The 18,959-nt window shown below is 44.9% G+C and overlaps 1 protein-coding gene across 2 annotated transcripts in view; it reads left to right on the top strand.

Moving 5' to 3' along the window:
- The window catches only part of UNC5C (unc-5 netrin receptor C), a 406,424-nt gene extending 388,712 nt beyond the window's left edge, over nucleotides 1-17,712 (top strand). For both annotated transcript variants that reach the window (XM_058295247.2, XM_058295243.2), the window contains 3 exons: nucleotides 1,896-2,060; nucleotides 9,991-10,169; nucleotides 10,875-17,712. In XM_058295247.2, the coding sequence (XP_058151230.1) occupies nucleotides 1,896-2,060; nucleotides 9,991-10,169; nucleotides 10,875-11,040 (510 nt within the window). In that variant the 3' untranslated portion in view covers nucleotides 11,041-17,712. The remainder of the gene's footprint in view (nucleotides 1-1,895; nucleotides 2,061-9,990; nucleotides 10,170-10,874) is intronic.
- Nucleotides 17,713-18,959: the final 1,247 nt, after the last annotated feature.

An 18,959-nucleotide genomic window follows, 5' to 3' on the forward strand; every position in this document is an offset into this window, starting at 1 on the left:
AACTGAAGCCTTGGGAACAGCTCTCCAAGAAGAGAGACCAAAATTATGTGGGGGAAAAAAAAAAAAACTCCTTCCTTGAAGTTAATCCTAAATCAGTACTTGTTCCTCCAGAATAGTTTGGGATTATTTAGTACTTTGGAAAAACACTGTAGACATTTTTGAAGGAATTTTTAAAGTCTTTCTTTGAATAGCTCTACTATCCTTATTTAATTTTAGCAGATAGCAGATTTCCCATTGCTTCATCTCAATGATTTTTCAGAGACAAATTCACATTGAACTGATAAAAGTGGCCTCAACTGCATTCATAGAAAAAAACAGAACATTGTTACCCCATGTGACATAAATTAGACTTCAGTCTTGCTAGGAGCAACTTTACATTGAACATTTAGACACAATCACAGTTTGGAAACAGAAATAGCATGGAAAAATGAAAACCAGTCATGATTTTATTGCGTATGGGCCTCAGATCTTTTTCTAAGTACCAGGGGGGAAATCACAGGGCTCTCAAGAACCTTTCCTCCTCCTCTGTCAGCCAGCCTGACATCTAACTGTTTTGATGGGATTTCTAGCCTAACAGCAAGTCTTAGTAGATGCAGGCACATTTAGATAAGCTATGAATGCAAATTCAATCCCCAAACCCAGCACTGCTAGAGGAACTTGTTGCGATTTCCTGATGTAAGCCAATGAACATACTAGAAGGACTGAAAGGAAGACTTTTCAGTTCCAGTCTTACTTTTCAAATGTCAAGTTCTTACACATGAATTGGGAACTTCGATGGGGTTTGTATGGCTGGCTCTCTGCTATTTTTCTCAGCATTTGATCTTAGAGATGAGGTCTTTGACTTTCCATTAGTCTTTTCCTTTGCTTTCATCTTTCCTCTCTTTTCCAACTGCCATAAAATTCCACAAATCTTCCCCGTTTGAAACAATTTCCTTTATACGATTATAATGGGAAATCCTGTTTTAATAACAATGATATTAGTTACCTCCAGCCCCGCCCAAATGCTTACTATCTGCAAGACAGCCCCTTACTCACTTTGGTTTATCTCATTTAACCCCAGCAGGTCTACGCTTAGGTATTCTTTTGCTTACTCTTGCAGGTGGGTAAACTGAGGCAAGGAAACGTTAAATACCTCGCTCCACATCGCCATGTTTAAGTGAGGGGAGCATGCTCTCATTCCTACTTAATTCAGCTCCGGAGCGGAGGCTCTTAACCACTCTGTTTTCCCATTTTTATGTATCATTCTCTTCTTTCCTTTACAAAAAAAAGGATTCTAAAAAAGGCTCTTTAAGAGGTGGTGTAGACTTTTAGGAAGTTTAGGTCCGTTAGAGGCTTGGTGCTTTTCTAGCAAGGTCTTTTCTATGGCAACTAATCTGGACTACCGTTTTCTAACTCTAGGGAGTTTACTCTGCCCTTGACAGAGAGAGAATATAGGGAAGAAAAGGAACTGTATCAATGCATTAGCCTTTAGACTTCCTTTGCTTATTTTCTCCAGAATATCATGGCAGGGTTCCTTTTAATGAGCAACGAATGCTGTATGCTGGTTTTATTTTGGAGATTTCCTAAACTTATTATTATCATTATTATTTTCATTTACAATGGTTTGCTTTGTAAGTGAGAGATATGTTGCTGACTGGTTGGGCACATGGACTCTGGAGCCTGATTCCATCTCTGCCATTTATTAGCTGTGTGACTTTGTGTGAGTTATTTAACCTCTCTGGTCCTCAGTTTCTTCATCTAAAAAGCAGGGCAGGATTTACCTATGTGTAGGGCTGTTGTGAGGATTAAATGAGCTAATATATATATAGTACTAAGAAGAGTATTGGCGGCAGAGTATATGATAATATTTTTGTTATTAGTCCCTCATTTGTGTTTAACATGTTTATTTCCCTTAGGAAATTCCTTTTTACCATATCTGGAGTGGGTGTCAAAGAAATCTCCACTGCACCTTCACTCTGGAAAGATTTAGCCTGAACACAGTGGAACTGGTTTGCAAACTTTGTGTGCGTCAGGTGGAAGGAGAAGGACAGATCTTCCAGCTGAACTGTGCTGTGTCTGAGGTAAGAAGCTTTGATCTGTCTCAGAAGTTGCGGGAGGAAATGGCCCTCAGGAGGAGAGCATGGGGTAAAAGAGCATCTCAAATTATGTCATGTGGGAAGCCCAGAAAAGCTGTCTATAATCCTCGTTTCCTAATAAAATAATATTTTTAAAGACTATGGAAAACTGGATACAGAAAGGAATCTAATGATGAGTCCTTTTTGAAAAACAAGTCATTTATTTTTTGTGTGCATATAACGATCATGTTCTAAATTTTTGGAGTGCATCTGAATTTCAAGTGTAAGGTTTAATTTAAGAATAGTGCACATGGAGTAGCTTCCCAACACATCCCTTGATGGGCCCATGTGCCCTCGTCCTCCATCTGTCTCTGCCCCTTTCTTCCTCTTTCCCCCGTGAACTCACCTCTCTCGGGCCTAATGCATTGCTCTGAGTGGGGTGGAAGCAGGGTTGGGTGCTTGCCCTCGCCCACGTCCTTCATCTTTCCTCTTTTCTCCATATCACAGAGAGAAATCTCTTGATCTCTTTTTTCTCTCAAACATCATTCTCCAAAAGTCAGACATGTCCCTTTTACCAGGATAGGGGGAATGTTCCAGAAATAGACGTAAAATCTGCGCGTTTTTCCCCCGGTGGTCATCACCTTCGCCTTTCTCTACTGTGATCTTCACACACTCGAGTAGGGCATTTTTATATGCTCATATCACAGAAGTAACAATGATCACTGCTAGTTAAAAGGCCCCTGTAAGGAAAGAGGAGGGACTCGTGACCTTCTCTGTTACCTTGGAGCCAAAAGCTGTGGTTGAAAAGTGGTAACCTCTCACACTGGAGGAACAATGGAAAAAAGATAAACTGAGTGGCCAGAAGGCAGGATCTCCTGGGACTTCAGGGAGCTAACCTTGGTGCCACTTGCTGTGCCACAAAAGCGTGGGGACTGTCGTATTTTAAAACTACGGTGGGACAGCAGATGATTTAAAGTACCAATTTGCCCTCCCGTCTCATGCACGGTGACGAATGCAATGTCGGGACGTCCAGCTTGTCGTGCTCCTGTGTCTGCGCAGAGGCTATCTTCTTCCACAAACCAAGGCGGGGGGCGAGAGGCTTGTCAGCCCGGTGACACGCCGTCCTTCTTTCCCACAGCCCGCCGAGGCGCGGTCATCGCTTCCTCCCGTAGTTTCATGAGACTTTTGACTCATCAACAACTTTAGTCACAGACCCCAGTGACATTCATAAGGCATGATCTCGGTGTCAGGATGCCATGGCAACCGCCGGGCCTTCCGAGGCGCGGGCCTATCTCCGCGGCACACAGCACCACCCCTGCTGGCTTGGGAGGGTGTTTTCACTTTCCAGGCCCAGCAGGTCTGCAAAGTTCAATAACCACCCAGCTCCAGGGACAACAAAGGCTGTGGAATTTTGGAGGGGGGCGAGGAGGTCTGGCCCTTTGATGCTTGCTTTCTGTTCCGCGTGCACATTTGCTGTGTGATGAAAAGGTGGATCAGATGCAGCCAAGAATGAAAGGGAGCTGTTCAGTGCTCTCCCCCGCCAGGCCTGCCACCTCCTCGCAGAGAATAGACAGTTTTGCATAGTGTGATCACCATCTAAAGACTCCCTTTCTTGTGCCAGCAAACAGCAGAGAGTATTTCTCTCACAATCTGGTGGCAGTCACCTCTGAGAAGCCAGCCCTTCAGTCCTGGCGGAGGCGCTGGCCCGTGTGTGGCCGACGAGCACACTTCACGCAGGGAGGGCCAGGAGTGACCCGAGTCCAGACGGCGCTGGGGATTGCCAGGCGCTCTGCGGCGTGTCCTTCTGGGTCGCTGCCTCGAGCCCTGCCTTTGTTGCTGGCCTGTGACTGAGTGCAGGGCGCACCTGCCCGGAGCCAGGTCGGCTCTAGAGAGTCCTGAGACCCTAAGCCTCATCCAAAGCTCCGAGAAGGGGCACAGTGCGACTGCAGAGCATGTACCAATAGAGAAGAGACTCCATTTGCAGTTTCTTTCTTCTGGACAGGGCTGCTTCCTAGGGTCACACAGCAAATCGGCGGGTGGGCTGGGGTGCCAACTCCAATGTCCTGTCTCCCAAGAGGGAGCTGACTTGCCAGATCATACAGCCTGCCCGCCCCCAGCCGCCCACCCTCGGCGCCCTCGCAGGCGGGCCCGCGCGCGGTGTCCGCAGCCCTCGGCCTCTCCAGCCGCGGGAACGCCGCGTTGCCCACGACGGGGACGGGGCTGGGCTCAGCTCCGCGCGCACTTGCCACACCCGGCAGTTGTTTCAAGAGCCAGCCAGCGGCAAGGCTCTGAGCGCCTTTGCCAGAGGTTCCTTAACTGGAGACACCGTCTTTAATTCCACAGAGATGAAATTAGAAATGAAAATGTCTGGAAGAGTGAAATGATTGGCATGGATGAAAAACAGTCAAAATATAAATGATGAAAGATGTTATCCTGGTGTGGTTTTTTTTCTTGGTGGATCACCAGTAGCCAAAAGGGTATAGAGAAGAGAGAGAATCTTTCCATTTCTTCAGGCATTCTACTTCGTTTCAGCTGTAGGCAAAGACCTCACAGGAAATTCCCAAGTGAACGGTTCAATGTGGACACAGGCAATTACTTAACCACTTGTGCCTCAGTTTCCTAATGTGCACAATTGGTATAATAACCGAATCCACTCAAGGGCCTGTTGTGAGGATTAAACGAGTGGATGATAGGAAGGGCTCTGGCCAGAACCCGGCCCACTGCACGTGCTCAGTGGATCTGCCGTGGTTACGGCTGCGGTTGATCCCATGAGCACGCCCCGCCTCTGGACTAACTTTGTCACCATAAACTGTGGGATCTGTCAATCAGCTTGAGCTGCAGCTTCGCTAACTATAAAAATAATTAAAAAATAAAAATCAGTCGGCTCCTGTGAAAATAAATAAATGCACGAATGACAAATGAAGAGAAAAGAAGGTGGCTTATCCTCCTGAGGTGGTCTGTCACACTGTTGCTTTAAACCCTGGGAAAAGTACAGCTTTAGGGACTGGTGTTAGTCATCTATTTTAATAATGTTTCCAGATAACAATAATTATTTTACTTTCTTACATTTGCTAGATCTTATAACCACTATTAATATTGACACAGAGCACTTTTGTGTACACAAAGCAGAGTATTAAAAGAGACAGAATCACTCTGCTGCAGCCTCCATCTCTTTTCCTTTTCCTTTTCTGTGCCCTATTAAAAATGACCATTGGAAAAATCTAGTTTTTCAGGTGACTTCAGGAAGGGTCAGAACATTAGTGGACTGTTGTTTCTATTGTGGACTCCTGAAAATGTCACTCATAACATCACACCTAACAGCTGCTTGGTTTGTGCTGAACAATCACGGGTTTACCTGAGGGCATCATAACATCAAGACAGATGGAACCAATATCATAAATGAATATTGGAATAAGCATGGTATGTGAGTAAACTCTACTTTCACCTAGAAGTAAAGGAAGAACCAATAGTAGCTCCTACTACTAAAGTGAGGCTTAAATGTAAATGTATATGTGTATTTTTCTTTTTACTTCCAAGGATATTTCAGCCATTTGATAAGTGAGACAAGAACCCACGCACTGTTGAGCAAGTAGATAGGCACGTTGTCCACATTGTGCAGGCATTGCATGTCCACAAGGAACTGTGATGGTCCTTTCTTCATCAAGAAAAGGGGTACAGAATGAACATGTGAGCAAACCTTCTGGACATCCATGGCTACTTTGACTAGCTTTTAACTTCAGGGTTTAACAGCAAGAACCATCCCCATAGCCAATATTAGTCGAAAAGAAGCTCAAGAAACTATTTTATGGGATGGGCTTCCATCAGGAACTGGCATCCTCCTCCTCCTGTATTAGGAAAAAAATATTTTCACTCATTTCAACAAATATTATTGAGTAGCTTCCATCTACAGGGCACTGGGCTAAGTAGCATGGGGGTTCTGAGGATCTCAGAAATATTCCAACCTCCAAGAAATCTGAGAAACCAAAGGAAGTAGCACATGCATGCAACCAACAAGCACATGGCAGAAGGGGAGGAGAATGCCAGAAAGCAGGGAGGGGTGAACAGGAGTCTCCAGGAGTGGCGCTCGGGGGGGGGGGGGGGGGGGTGTGCTCAGGGAAGGCTCCCGGGACACGCCTTTGGGCCAGGTTTGAAGGGTTTGCCCAATGGAGATGAAGAGAAAGGGCAGAGGAACTGTCAGAGTCCAGCCTTAGAAAAGGTGCTGCGGACAGCGAGTCTGCAGAGGGTATGATCACATAAGGGAAAGGGTGATCTGAGATGCTGGCACCAGGCTGTGAAACAGGGGAAGCGATAGTGCACAGGGCCCCTGCTACACATCAGGCCTGGGCTCTGCACTTCCCTGTGCCCCCATGTGACGCACCAGCCACCGAGGCAGGCAGTGCATATAGCCCTCACTGCCCCTTAAGAACTGGGACTTCATGTAGTGGAAGGGGCAGGGGGTGGGGAGCATATCCAAAGCTTCTTAGAGAGAGGAGATCAGGGCAGCGCTTCGGGAAGATTCGTCCGGCAGGCGTGAGCAGGACAGCGCACGGGTAAGCAGCATAGAGTTACTGTGTCCAGAAGAAAGGAGCAGCTTAGGGGGCATAAGTCAGAGGTACAAAGAGCAGTCCTTGGCCGGCTCAGACTTTAACTTCCACTGCCAACCAGGGATGATCAGGGTGGTCGTGGATCAGGAGAAATGGTGGCTTTCCTTCTAGGGCCTGTGGTTATTGTCCAGACAAGAGGCAAGCAGGATCTCCAGGAGACGGTGGGATTCAGTGATTTCTCTTTGCCTCCACCTTCCAACCAATGCACGTATCATTTTTATGCCTAATATAAGAGAAGGGGGCACCTGGGTTCAGACGGTCCATATAAAAACCCACTGATAAACCCTGACTTGTGCCCTTGGGTCACTCTTTAGTCCACTTTTCAAACTCAGTGCCTCTTTTATTTATTTATTTATTTATTTATTTATTTATTTATTTTTAAATTTCTCTCCCCTCCCCGAAGTTGTATGCTTGTGTCAGCGGCACCCGGAATCTCTGTCTTGTTTTGTTGTGTCATCTTGCTGCGTCAGCTCTCTGTGTGGGCGGCACCATTCCTGGGCAGGCTGCACTTTGTTTTGTGCTGGGTGGCTCTCCTTACGGGGTGCACTCCTTGCGCGTGGGGCTCCCCTACGCGGGGGACACCCCTGCGTGGCATGGCACTCCTTGAGCGCATCAGCACTGCATGTGGGCCAGCTCCACACGGGTTAAGGAGGCCCTGGGTTTGAGCCTTGGATCTCCCATGTGGTAGGCGGACGCCCTATCCGTTGGGCCAAGTCCGCTTCCCTCAATGCCTCTTGAGATCAAGAACCCACCCTCTGGGGGAGTGGATGTGGCTCATCCAGTTGGACACCTGCCTATCACATGGGTAGTCCCAGTTTGGGTCCTGGTACCTCCTAAAAGAAGACGAGCAGATGCCACCTCTGCTGCAACCAGCTAGACACCGCCTCCTGCCCCCTCCTGCTGGGGGCAGCTAGAATCTGCAACAAGCAGAGGCCACAGGCCAGCAGCCCTCGGAGAGCAGATGTGGCTCAGGTGTAGGGCATGTGCCTCTCCTGTGGGAGATCCCAGGTTGGGTTTCCAGTACCTCCTGGAGAAGGCGAGCAAACAATGAGCAGACAGATGTGAGAACCATCTGGGGGAAGGGGGAAAAGAAAGAAAAAACATAAATAAAATAAATTTAAAAAAAATAAAAACACCCCGTCGTCAGGGTCCCTTGGAAAGCGCTCTGCGCCTGACGGGCAGGCATGGCCCTCATTCAGGGACTCGGCTCCAGTGGTTGCGTCTGTGATTCATACCACGGTCTTTTTTTTTTTTTTTTAAACTAACCATGACCTATAGTTTATAGTTTGCCCTGCTCAATTTTATAGGTTTTGACAAAATACAGAGTGGTCTGTATCCATCATTGCAATGTCGTGCAGGACAATTCCAGTGTCCCAAAAATGCCCCATGGTACAACTGTTCTTCCCTTTTCCTACCTTCAGAATCTCTGGTGGCCACCGCCTTTATATCAATGTTACACATTCTTCCATTGCTAGAACACTAATGAATCTACTTTAGTCCATATTTGCAATCCCCCTTATGTTTGTTCATTCCTCAGTAGTGAGGCTTTGGGGATGGTGATGCCCACTCTGCTTCTGATTGAGAGGAAGCTTGGATCCCATGGGGCAGATGAATGGAACTGTCTTGCTCACAGTTGCAGACACTCTGATTTTTGGGATGGGCGTTGGCCATCATCATCCTTTTGTTAGTTGTCCTGGGTGAGTCTGATGAACTGGAGAGTAGGTGTTGGCTGCAACTCTGCTGAGATTCGCGGCTCAACGAATGTATGAACAGACCGAAGATTTAAGTCTCTGGAACATATACGTAATGGGCAGAGCCCTAATTATAGTTCAAATAAAAGGGGCAGAGGAGCCCTGGGTAGAGAAATCATGAGTCTCACTCTGTTACATTGGGGAGAACATCTCCAAAACAAGGCCCACTGACAGGGGACCAAATTCCACAGCCTGTTAAATCCTGATATGACCTGGAGCTAACACAAAGGAGCCATTGGAGTCCTCGGGATCTCAGTGTACTAAGCTTTCAGTTTTGAGGCCAAATTCTGTGATTGCAGCCAAGACCACTGTGCATACTATGGCAAAAACAATTAGTTTTGTTCTAAAATACTCTACAGGTCCCCAGTGGCCCTGTGCAGTGGGATTACACGCAAGCCTAGAAGTGAGCATTGGCCACCGGTTTTGGACTGTGGGACCCGCTCTCCGTCAATAGCGGGGCACATGCATGGCGCCCCCCACCGCCACCTGCAGGGCCTGCAGCCTGCCTGCAGCTGTCCTGGCCATACAGAGTGCCCAGTGGGCTCCGGGGCTCTGGGCAATGGTGGCACTGACCCCCGTCAGCTGAGCACCCAATAGACTGCCAGGGATTTCATGGTGGCTGAACTTCTGTGTTGCTAGTTTATCCTCCAGCAACTAATTATGCACACCAAGGATTTACCTGCTTCAAAAGGAAAGAGGAGGATGGCATTTAAAGTAGATTAAGTAGATTTTCTTTTATTGCTTTAATAGTTCCCAGGCAACATTTGCCTTTGCTTTTCCAACCAGCAGAAGTGATCAGAAAATGATTAGAGTTTCTCCTGCAGATGAAATTCAAATTTTGCATTTATGCTGTTTTATGAGCTGAAACTCTTTTAAGGGCCAATTTATGGTTTTTCTCTACACAAATTCAATTTAAAAAATTAAGGATGTACAAAACTGGAGGATGCCTGTAGCAACTTGCTCTTAGACAGTATACTGTTTACCATGTACTAAAAAAAAATTAGTCTTAATTTGATATCATTTAGAGGAGAGCTGTGTTCTATTTCGTTGAACAAAAGCAAACTGAACCATTTTCTGCATCTGGTAAAGGAAGAATTTACATAGGCATTTGCCCAGGGCATTCCCCTCAAGTTCAGAGAGTTTCCAGAAGCTCTGAACTTTCAGCCTTCTCATCACAGATCTGTTCATTCTCAAGGAATTGCCCTTTTGAACGTTTCTTCCCTTCTGAAATCAAAACTGCTAAGAGCATTGATATTCCATCTCCTCTCACAATTCCTGGAGAATCCCATTAGGAAAGCTGTTATTGAACCTCAGCAGACCTTTCCATCTCGCCCAGTCCTCACGGAAGGCCCATAAATCCATAGCCCATGCAAAGTCAGCTCAAATTTACCTCTTCCTCTCAGCAAGGTTACACACAGCAAATCGCAACTTCTAGACCAGGAAGAGGCCATTCTTACTAAGGAGAAAAAGAGCATTTGTTCTCTCCTTATGCTCAAAGCAAAGCCCTGTGTTGACTGGTTCAAAAGGGATTGTTTTCCCCCTCAGCCCTAAGGCAGTGCTGTTTCTGTCCCTGAACTACAGGAACCCACAGGCCTGGATTTGCCTCTGCTGGACCCAGCCGGTACCATCACCACCATCACAGGACCGAGTGCTTTCAGCATCCCTCTCCCCATCCGGCAGAAGCTCTGCAGCAGCCTGGACGCCCCCCAGACGAGAGGTCATGACTGGAGGATGCTGGCCCACAAGCTAAACCTGGACAGGTGGGTATGACCTGGCATCAGGACCAACAACTGTTTGTCCATCCTCTCACCTGATTCTGTTTCATTCTGCAAACATGTACTTTGCACCACATGCAAGCACTGTGTTGAGAGCCATTTGGGGCTTTTCAACATTTTAAAGTATCAAGTTTTGTGACCCACTTTGCTAAGCCACTCCCCACTCCCCAAACATATCCATTCATTGAAGTATTTATTGTTCCTCATCTCCCATTGAGCAGGACCTGATGTTTACTTAGTAATTAACATGCTAAAGCCGGTATTGATATTAACTTATAAAGACACCACAGGAGCCTCCATTTCGTAGAGTGTTGCCATCACTACCAAGAAAAGGCATGACCTGACAGAGATCATCAGAGCCTGGGCTAGAAAGAAAACATAAGTCTCTGCATTTCCCGTTTAGGATATGACCCATAGACATCTTGTCTCTTAAATTATCTTACTCAGAGGTGAGGTTAACAGAGTTAAAAATCACATCTCCTGTCTGGGCTGATCTAATTAATTAATCATGGGCTAGTTATTTAGGATGGCACTGAAAACCACTAATTCTCGAGTAGGACCAGGAGACTTAAAAGACAACTGGAAAAACAGAATAGTTTAACAGAAGGAAAATAACAGAAAAGGAAAACAGAAGAGAAAACAGATCCATAAATCATGTTATTCAGCACATCTTCTCATTCCCAATTGCAGGTACTTGAATTACTTTGCCACCAAATCCAGCCCTACTGGCGTAATCCTGGATCTTTGGGAAGCACAGAACTTCCCAGATGGAAACCTGAGCATGCTGGCAGCCGTCCTGGAAGAAATGGGAAGACATGAGACGGTGGTGTCTTTAGCAGCAGAAGGGCAGTATTGACCCATGCTGGACCTGAAAAGGAAGGACGAAAATGCACAGGGCATCTGTGGCTGCCCAGGGGATCACAGCTGAGGAGGAAATCCAGACCAATGAGCTTCACAGGCAAGAGCGCATCAGGAAAGAAAAGGAAAACAGAAGCAACTACCAATGTACACGCCCGCTTTACTTGGACATCATCACAGGAGTTAAGAAAAATTGTGTAAATTTGTCTCTTGAATTTAGAAATCAATCTAATTTTCCTCTTAGTTGGGCTGTATGCTGTGTGGTGTAGGATCTTACAGTTTCCTAGGAAACGCTTTTTATTGCTATCCAGATATATGGATAAACTTTCTTAACAAACCCAATTTCTACAAATGTTGTTTACATCAAATTGGACAGGGATGCAGACACTGTCCATGGCTCGTTCTATTTTTGTTCAAATCATTTGAAGCCGAAGCTGTGGACGGTTTGTTGTGTCTATTTCACATTAGTCATTCACAGAGAAATCACAGGCCTTTGCTACAAATCTTGCACATCAAGTGTCTCAGATAAGCCTCCCATCAGTGTTCTGTTCCTAGAACTTTTAGAACCAGTGTTATTTTGTATCAGGGAAGTGGAGAATCTAGGTGTAAAGGAGAAACAATTAAGACTCATTCCTTAGGGGACCCATCTGGCGCCCTGTGAGGAGTAACACTGTAGCATTGCAGGGAAGACAGTGGATTCATTTTCAAGGACACAGACAAGCATTTCTTCACAATGTGCATTTGTAATACGCAATTTGAGGTGATTTTTGAAAGTATCATTAGTATCATCATTATTATTATCAATTAGTATTTGTAAGCATTCTAGTTTCATTTAACTTCTGTTTTTGTTAGCAGTGCTGTTAGTTGTAGAGTGTGGACTAGACCTGCCTCACCTTCTCACCACAGAGGGCATGGTCAACAGGTATCTTTTCCTGGATCTTTTTCCCTTTCTCCCAGGAATTCCGTCCTGGAAGAGTAGTAAATGCCTCCTGGCTTTGTGAATCTGTCCTTACTGCTTGCTCACGGGGCCTTGGCTCCTCTGAGCCTCATTAGAGTATTTCACATTCACTCGGAGTTGCGGCTGTGTGGCCCGTGCTCGCCCGCCGCAGTGCTCTGGCTCCCTTAGAGGCAGCGCGATTGGAGGAATGGCCTCTGAACTGGAAATCAGGAAACCGGTTCTCATTCTGGGTTTGCCATTGTCAACCTGTGCTACCTGGGCAAGTCATGTAACCTCACGGGACCTCAGTTTTCTCAACTGTAAAAAGAAGGGGTTGGATGAGGTAACCTCAGAGGCGTAAAATGCTGGGCACGCCAATACCTGTGTCTCATTTATCATTCCAAAGACCACAATTGACTCTGGCCTGGATAACTTAGCTAGTCTTTAACCCAGGCTACATTATACAGTTCAAATAGTTCTGATTTGGAAGAGAATTGTTACGACTTGTAATGCATTTGTTTTGTTTACAAGTCCTGTCTTTCTGGCATTTTCATTTTCTTGCTTCCTCTTGCTAGCTGCTAATTCCACATTATCATCATCTTGATCTCTAGACCTATCAAGACCATATCTACAAGTTCCTCAGCAGAAGGCATTTGGTGCATTTTGTTTTCTTTTTTCTACCCCCTTAGCCTTTGCTCTCATAATACTCAATTGCATTTACAAAGACTATTTAATCAGCTCTATTACTCTAAAACTGCAAAATGTTAGTCAACAGACTACTTTTTTAAACCGTGATGTTTACTTGGAACCATCATGGCCTTTTCTTTTACAAACTTGCCCAATTCATTCAGCAGGCTGGGAATGAAGAGGTTGCAGCCCTTGGTCAAGCCAAGATTGAGCCATGAGCACCCATGTGTATGAATCAGAACCTTCAAAACATGACTACTTTTGGGCCAGAAGGATCCAGGATGCTGGGTGGGTCTAACATAGGAATCATATTCTACATTTTCACCCTTCTTTGTGCACGTATTTCCTCTCCTGACCATGTTAGTCACTTTCCGAGATTTCGGGGCTCCTATGTCCTCACTGAGGAACTATTGATACCTTTTTTATGGAGCCCCTTCTTTCATGCCTTTTCTTTCTTATTTTCTCTTTTAGGCATTTAGTCTATACTCTGTCTCTCCCAGGCCACCCTTGCAGTAGGATTTCCATATGTAAAAATATTTGATACGCTGACCATGGAGGGGAGAGATTGCACTACTAAATATGTTCATTGGACAATATCGGTACTGTTATATCATTAACCAAAAGGTAGTACAATTCTAGTCTATATAATAAGTAGATAAAAATAGATATTTTATTAAAAAAGGGAAGAGGAGAGGAAGAACTATTGCCCATTGCTGCATTTTGAAAAAAAACTTAACTTGTCAAGCTTGTTGATCGGTGGGGTGGAGGCGAGGGGATTTTGTCTATCGGAATCAGGAATCCGAGCTCTGAACTGGATATCCAAAGGAACTGCAGGACCTAGTGAAAAGCAGAGGGAAGCAATTATGTAGCTATCCAGATAAATCAATTCCGAAACTTTTGCTGGGAAAAAAAGTCAACAAACGTCAACGCAGAAATATTGAGCATTACAAGTACTGTATTATTGAAGCCATCGAGGGCCTCTTGGGGTTTACTTCAAATACCTGTTGACCTCTGGTTCAATATCCTAGCCCAAGGAAAAAGCAGAGGGATTCATTCCTTATAAGTGAGGTGCTTGTCTGTCCTAGAACCCTGTTGTTTTCCCCATCAAGTGAAGGGAGTTTCCATATGTATAACACAACATTTATGGCAAATAATTTTCAACACAGATTTCTTTTGCAGTAATGTGACAGCTGTTAAACTGTTCTCAAACTTAGAAGGTCCAGGCTCAATAGTTCATTTGATAGGAGCCACTTCATGCCTTCTCTGTGTTCTGTCCTGCCTTTCACTCCTGGGGCTTCTGCAAAGCTCGCGAGGAAACACCAGCTTACTTCGTTTGGATGGGGAAAACCTATCACTTGGGCGTGGTGCCATCTAGTGGTGGGGAGTACAATCTACCTTGAGTTTAACAAAAATTTGCCAAAAGTTGTTTGATAAAGTGAGTATCTGTAGAGTTCAGCAGGACTTTCATGACAGGAAGACTAGGGGAAATTTTCACTTCAAATGTATGATTTTTTTTATTCCCACATTTTTTCCCGTTAATTACCTATCTCAAAATTTCATGTCTTTCTGCACCTGGTTCTTGATCAACTCATGCAAACATTTTAAGTTGCTTTCTGGTAATAGAAATAATAGAAATATATAAAAATCTGTATAAATAAATCTTTGAAGATTTGTTATTTTTCATGTTTACCTTTTTCGTTGTGCTTGAGATATTTTTAATCTCCGTACTTTTAGCTCCCCAATACTTGCTTACCTTTGAAAATTAAAGAGGCATCCACTTAGAAATAAGTTTTAAATATGAAAATGGAATACTTGGTCTGAGGAAGGGAAAATTATGATTGTTAATCAAGAAGAAAGAAGGTTCCTTTCTTATGAATTTTGGAATCTAGACACAGAGTTTTCATCCTGTTCATTTTCTTCTGAACACACTCATTCAACTTTCTTTGAAGTCACCTGAAAGGAATAAACGCTGGATTCAGAATCAATCACTGAACACAAGGTGGTGGCAAACATGTAACACTGAGGTACTCACAGCTGACAGTCTTCACAAACAGCATCTTCCAACCAGCACACACACAAAAAACCATCATTACACAAAAAAACCATCATTCTCATATGAACAATTTAAGCTCTGAATGAGCAGGACAGTTGTTAAGATGAGGTGTTCAAAATTAAACTCATAATCATTAGCTATTTTTCATAGGCACTATTATTTTATCTTATTTTTAATCTCTCTACTGTCAAATAGTAAAATCATTCATTAGGAAAGAGTCATGAGAGCCGAGTTCAGGAAGTCTGAAAACTGCGCATTCATTGATGGTTTGTGTTATTTTTATGTATTTCTCCTATAAATAAAATACCTTCAAAGTAAACATTCAGAGGGTAGAATCAAGGCCTTTTGCTCCTTTTGGAGAACAACAAACCAGCCCCTTGTCTCATGGTTCTCTAGTTGTGTTCCGCCGGGGACGCGGCAGCTGTCGTTTGCTCTGCTTACTTCTCCACAGCCATTGCACGAGGAAGGCTGCAGGATGGGGAGCGCTGTCTCCTCACCACACACAAGCCTTTGTCTCTCTTAGGTCTGCCCCTGTGGGGCCATGCAAACAGAAAACGACGAAAGGACCTGCAAGAGAGTATGAAGAAGGTAGAGAAAGTTTCCACATTCAGTATTCAGTCTTCAAGTCAAATGTATTTTAGCTTTGACTGAGTGGTTGCTCTGAACAAGTTGGCAATTTCGAACAGAGGGTTCCGTGCAAGGCCATGGTTGATGAGGGAGAGCAGGGCCATGGAAACACTGCTGAAATGAAATTGGGTTTTATCCATCTTTGAGAACAGAGGAGCTTTTGTGAATCGGAACTTCAATACTCAAAACCAATTATTTGTAAGGATAGTAACAGTTGATGGGTATTAGATTTTATAGAGCTGATAAGGAAGAATATCCTTATTGTTGATTTTCTCAAGGTAATAAAACATTTTTCTAACTTTGGAGTGCCTCATAAGACCAGCTGTTACACTTTGGTTTGGGGTTTGATCTTGCTCTTATATTATTTTGGATTTTCAAAAATTTTTTAAACTTACTGAAGCTAATGACTGAAATGTTGAGAACCTTTGCCTTTATGTAATGAAGTGCTGTTTCTCTACCTTAAGAGATCTATTGTATAATATCTGGCTGTGATGATCACTTTGAAAGATTCCCCTTGCATCTAGTGTGTGTGTTTTTTTTAATAGAATAAGGCATAAGGAGGATATATTATGACCAAAGTTAAATTCAGCCTGTGTCCACCCAGGCCAGGTGAATAAAATGGAGTCATAAATACTCTGACCTGAAAACTTGCTAGTTTTGAAAAGTAGGTAGATGGCCTTATATGTCATTGGGTAAGTTTTCACTACAAAGTAAATTCAACCATTAACTTCCTTGTTCTTTAGTCTTTTCGGCCTTGTGGTGGCCCCCATTTGCAGAAATCCCACTTTAAAAATCTGTCTTCAGAAGAGTTCATGGTCCTCAGTTTTCCAGTGGGCTTTTGCCTGGATTGTCTGTGGTGGGATCTAATGGGCTCGTTCAACCCAGTGTGATGTAGGTCCCTGGGCCATGTCAGCAAGGTCGAGGCAGGCATCACCTGGACAAACCCACAGGTATTCCACAAACGTCCCAGTGCAGAGAGCGGAGCAGCTCTCAGAGGCGGCTTCCCAGCCCTCTGTGTACTTAGACCTTTGCATATTGAAGGCATCTGTCTGGAGAGCTTCTGAAATCCCAAACCAGGAATCCCCACTGAATGTCATGAGTGTTGTGGTCTATAAGGTTTGACTAGAAAAGAAAGAAGCTTCCCTGAGACAGAGCCAGTTGCCCACTGGCCTCTTCACGAGTCACTTCAAATTTGTGACTCAGCAAAATTATACTTTGCTGAAGGTTATAGCATTTCAGGGGCTCTTATAAGCCAAAAGCCTGTGTCATCCTTAAATTCCAAAGGTCTCCTGGACTAGGCACTATCAGACACCTGTGAAGCCTGAGGGCAGTGACCCAGGGTGGTATAACCTTCAGAACTGGAGCTCAGAACATGAACTGCACGCAAGTTTTGCAGATCAGCAGCCCGACGGCCTCTGATCCTCAGCACTTTGGAGGGGCAGCATCCCAGAGTCATCAACCGTGTGGTAGATGTAGATGTTAACAACAAATCTGCGTTAGATGGGAATACGAGAGCAAGAAATCTCCAGCCGCTGCAAAATGCCTTTGTGCTTTCGTGTTCACAAAAGTCACTAATGACAGCTGTTAATGTAGGGGTATAAACACAAATGTGTACTCCTCCAGGCTTTGGAAAAGAAAAAGGACAGCAGTCTAACAAGTTGAATGTGTGGTTTGCGTTCTCTTCTTTAGTCTTTCCTAGACTTAGTGTTAGCAGTGAAGCCCTCAGCCTCCAGGCGGGATGCATTTAGCCCAGTTGCAGGGAATATAGCATCACTCTGTGTGTGTGTTGGATGTCACAGTGCTTTATGTGTTCACTGAATTTAATGTTTGACTGTAGCAAGTTGGTGACCTTCCTCTTTGCTCTTTCTAAAGGAGACAACCAATGTTTGTTGCAGAAATGTCCGGTGTGCCCCGCCCGGCCCCACCCCCAGCCCGAGCGGCCCGTGTTGAGGCTGCAGCAGCCGCCTGCTCTTCCCTTTGGGACCGTTCCACTGAAGAAATGTCAGATTGGGGTTTTGTGCTTTGTCATTTCTTTTTTTAAAGCAACACAACCTTGGCTTTGCAGATATGGAACACTTCTTTTGTCGTTGTGGAATTCCCTCTTGCTGTATCTTCTATGCAATTCCTTTTCTAAAGCCGCGCTGACAGAGGCGCGTGCTCTCGGGCATTCCTTCCCGCCGGCTGCGCGGTGGAGGTGAGGGATACCAGCTCTGGGGGTGCCTCCTCCTCTCCCTGGCTGCCTCTCCCTATTTTTCCTGCAGTCCCCTTGGTTTGTAAATTGCCTGCATTTATTCTGTCGGCCAACATGTACAAAATGTAAGAAAGAATTTTTAAACAGGTAATAAATTATATTTATAAGCAACAGACAGTGCTGCCTCCCCTCATTGCTTCCTAACAGAGTCTTCCTTCATGTGAGGAGTTCCTGTGTGTTTCTCTGGTAGGACAAGACTGCCTGGATTCTGCAGGGATGGCAATCACAGCCTCCCTCAGTGACAGGATGAGCTTCTTCTAGAACACGTGATTTTCAAACATCTCTGCTCATTGGAATCACAAGGGGAGCTTTAAAAAAAATACTGATGCCCGAGTCCCACCCCCCAGAATACCGATTTAATTGGTCTGGGGCGCAGCACAGCACTGGGAGTTATAAAAGTTCCCCCAGTGCTACTACTGGAGAGCTAAGTATAAGTATGAGAATCAATGTCTGGGAACGGCCACCTTTAAATTTCCTGGGAATCTTGTTAATAAATACAGATTACCAGGACCTATGCTCAGAGATCCAATTTTAACTGAAGGTGGCAAACAACTGCACTAATAGGCAGAAAATGAAGGGTGAATCCAATAACTCAGGATGCTGAGAGCTATAGCAGATGCCACCCAGACATGCCCGACAGGGTAAGGATGCCTGGACAAGCCCTTAGGGTGAGCATGGGAAAGACTCCAAATGTGAGCTAGAAAGAAGCTAGGAAACAGAAGTCAAGGCAAAGCAAGCTTTCTTATTGAGAGAACTACTTTGAGGTGTGTCCATGGATAAACTTCTACTAGCCCTCACCTCTTTTCTCAGCCTAACTAGCCAACGAGGGTTTTTAAGCCACTGCCCCACTTGCCAATGCAAGAAACTGTGCCATCCTGTGTGGGCAGTAAGACAGTGATGTAAGATTGCTTCAAAGCTGGGGTCACAAACTCAAATGTTTATCAGGGCTATGGACATACTAAAAATATGTAAACTGGGCACTGGGTAAAACAAAAAAGGGAGAAGTGGGTGCTGCAGCTGTACTAGAATTTGAAAATCCATCGAAAATATTGAAAATCCCATTAAAATTTAGACTTCACAAGGGAAACACATGGTGAAGACTCAGCCCTTTCCCAGCCCTTTGACCCCTAATTTGGAGCTTGAGTAGCTGGGGTTCTGGTTGAGAAAGCCATGCCTAGAGCAGCATGCAAGCATTTTCTAAGTCAAGCCTGTGACAGACGCCACTGAGGTCCTGTCTCAAGTCGCGGCTGCACTGGAAAGTTCTGAGAATTGGCCTTCAGTGCTGTCTGTCCGTGTGTGCGAGCACACGGACACCAGGCAAAGAACTTCCCAAAGTCCCAGCAATCCTTACAGCTGCATGCG

This window comes from Dasypus novemcinctus, chromosome 1 (genome assembly GCF_030445035.2).
Source record: "Dasypus novemcinctus isolate mDasNov1 chromosome 1, mDasNov1.1.hap2, whole genome shotgun sequence".
In the NCBI taxonomy this organism is placed as follows: domain Eukaryota; kingdom Metazoa; phylum Chordata; class Mammalia; order Cingulata; family Dasypodidae; genus Dasypus; species Dasypus novemcinctus.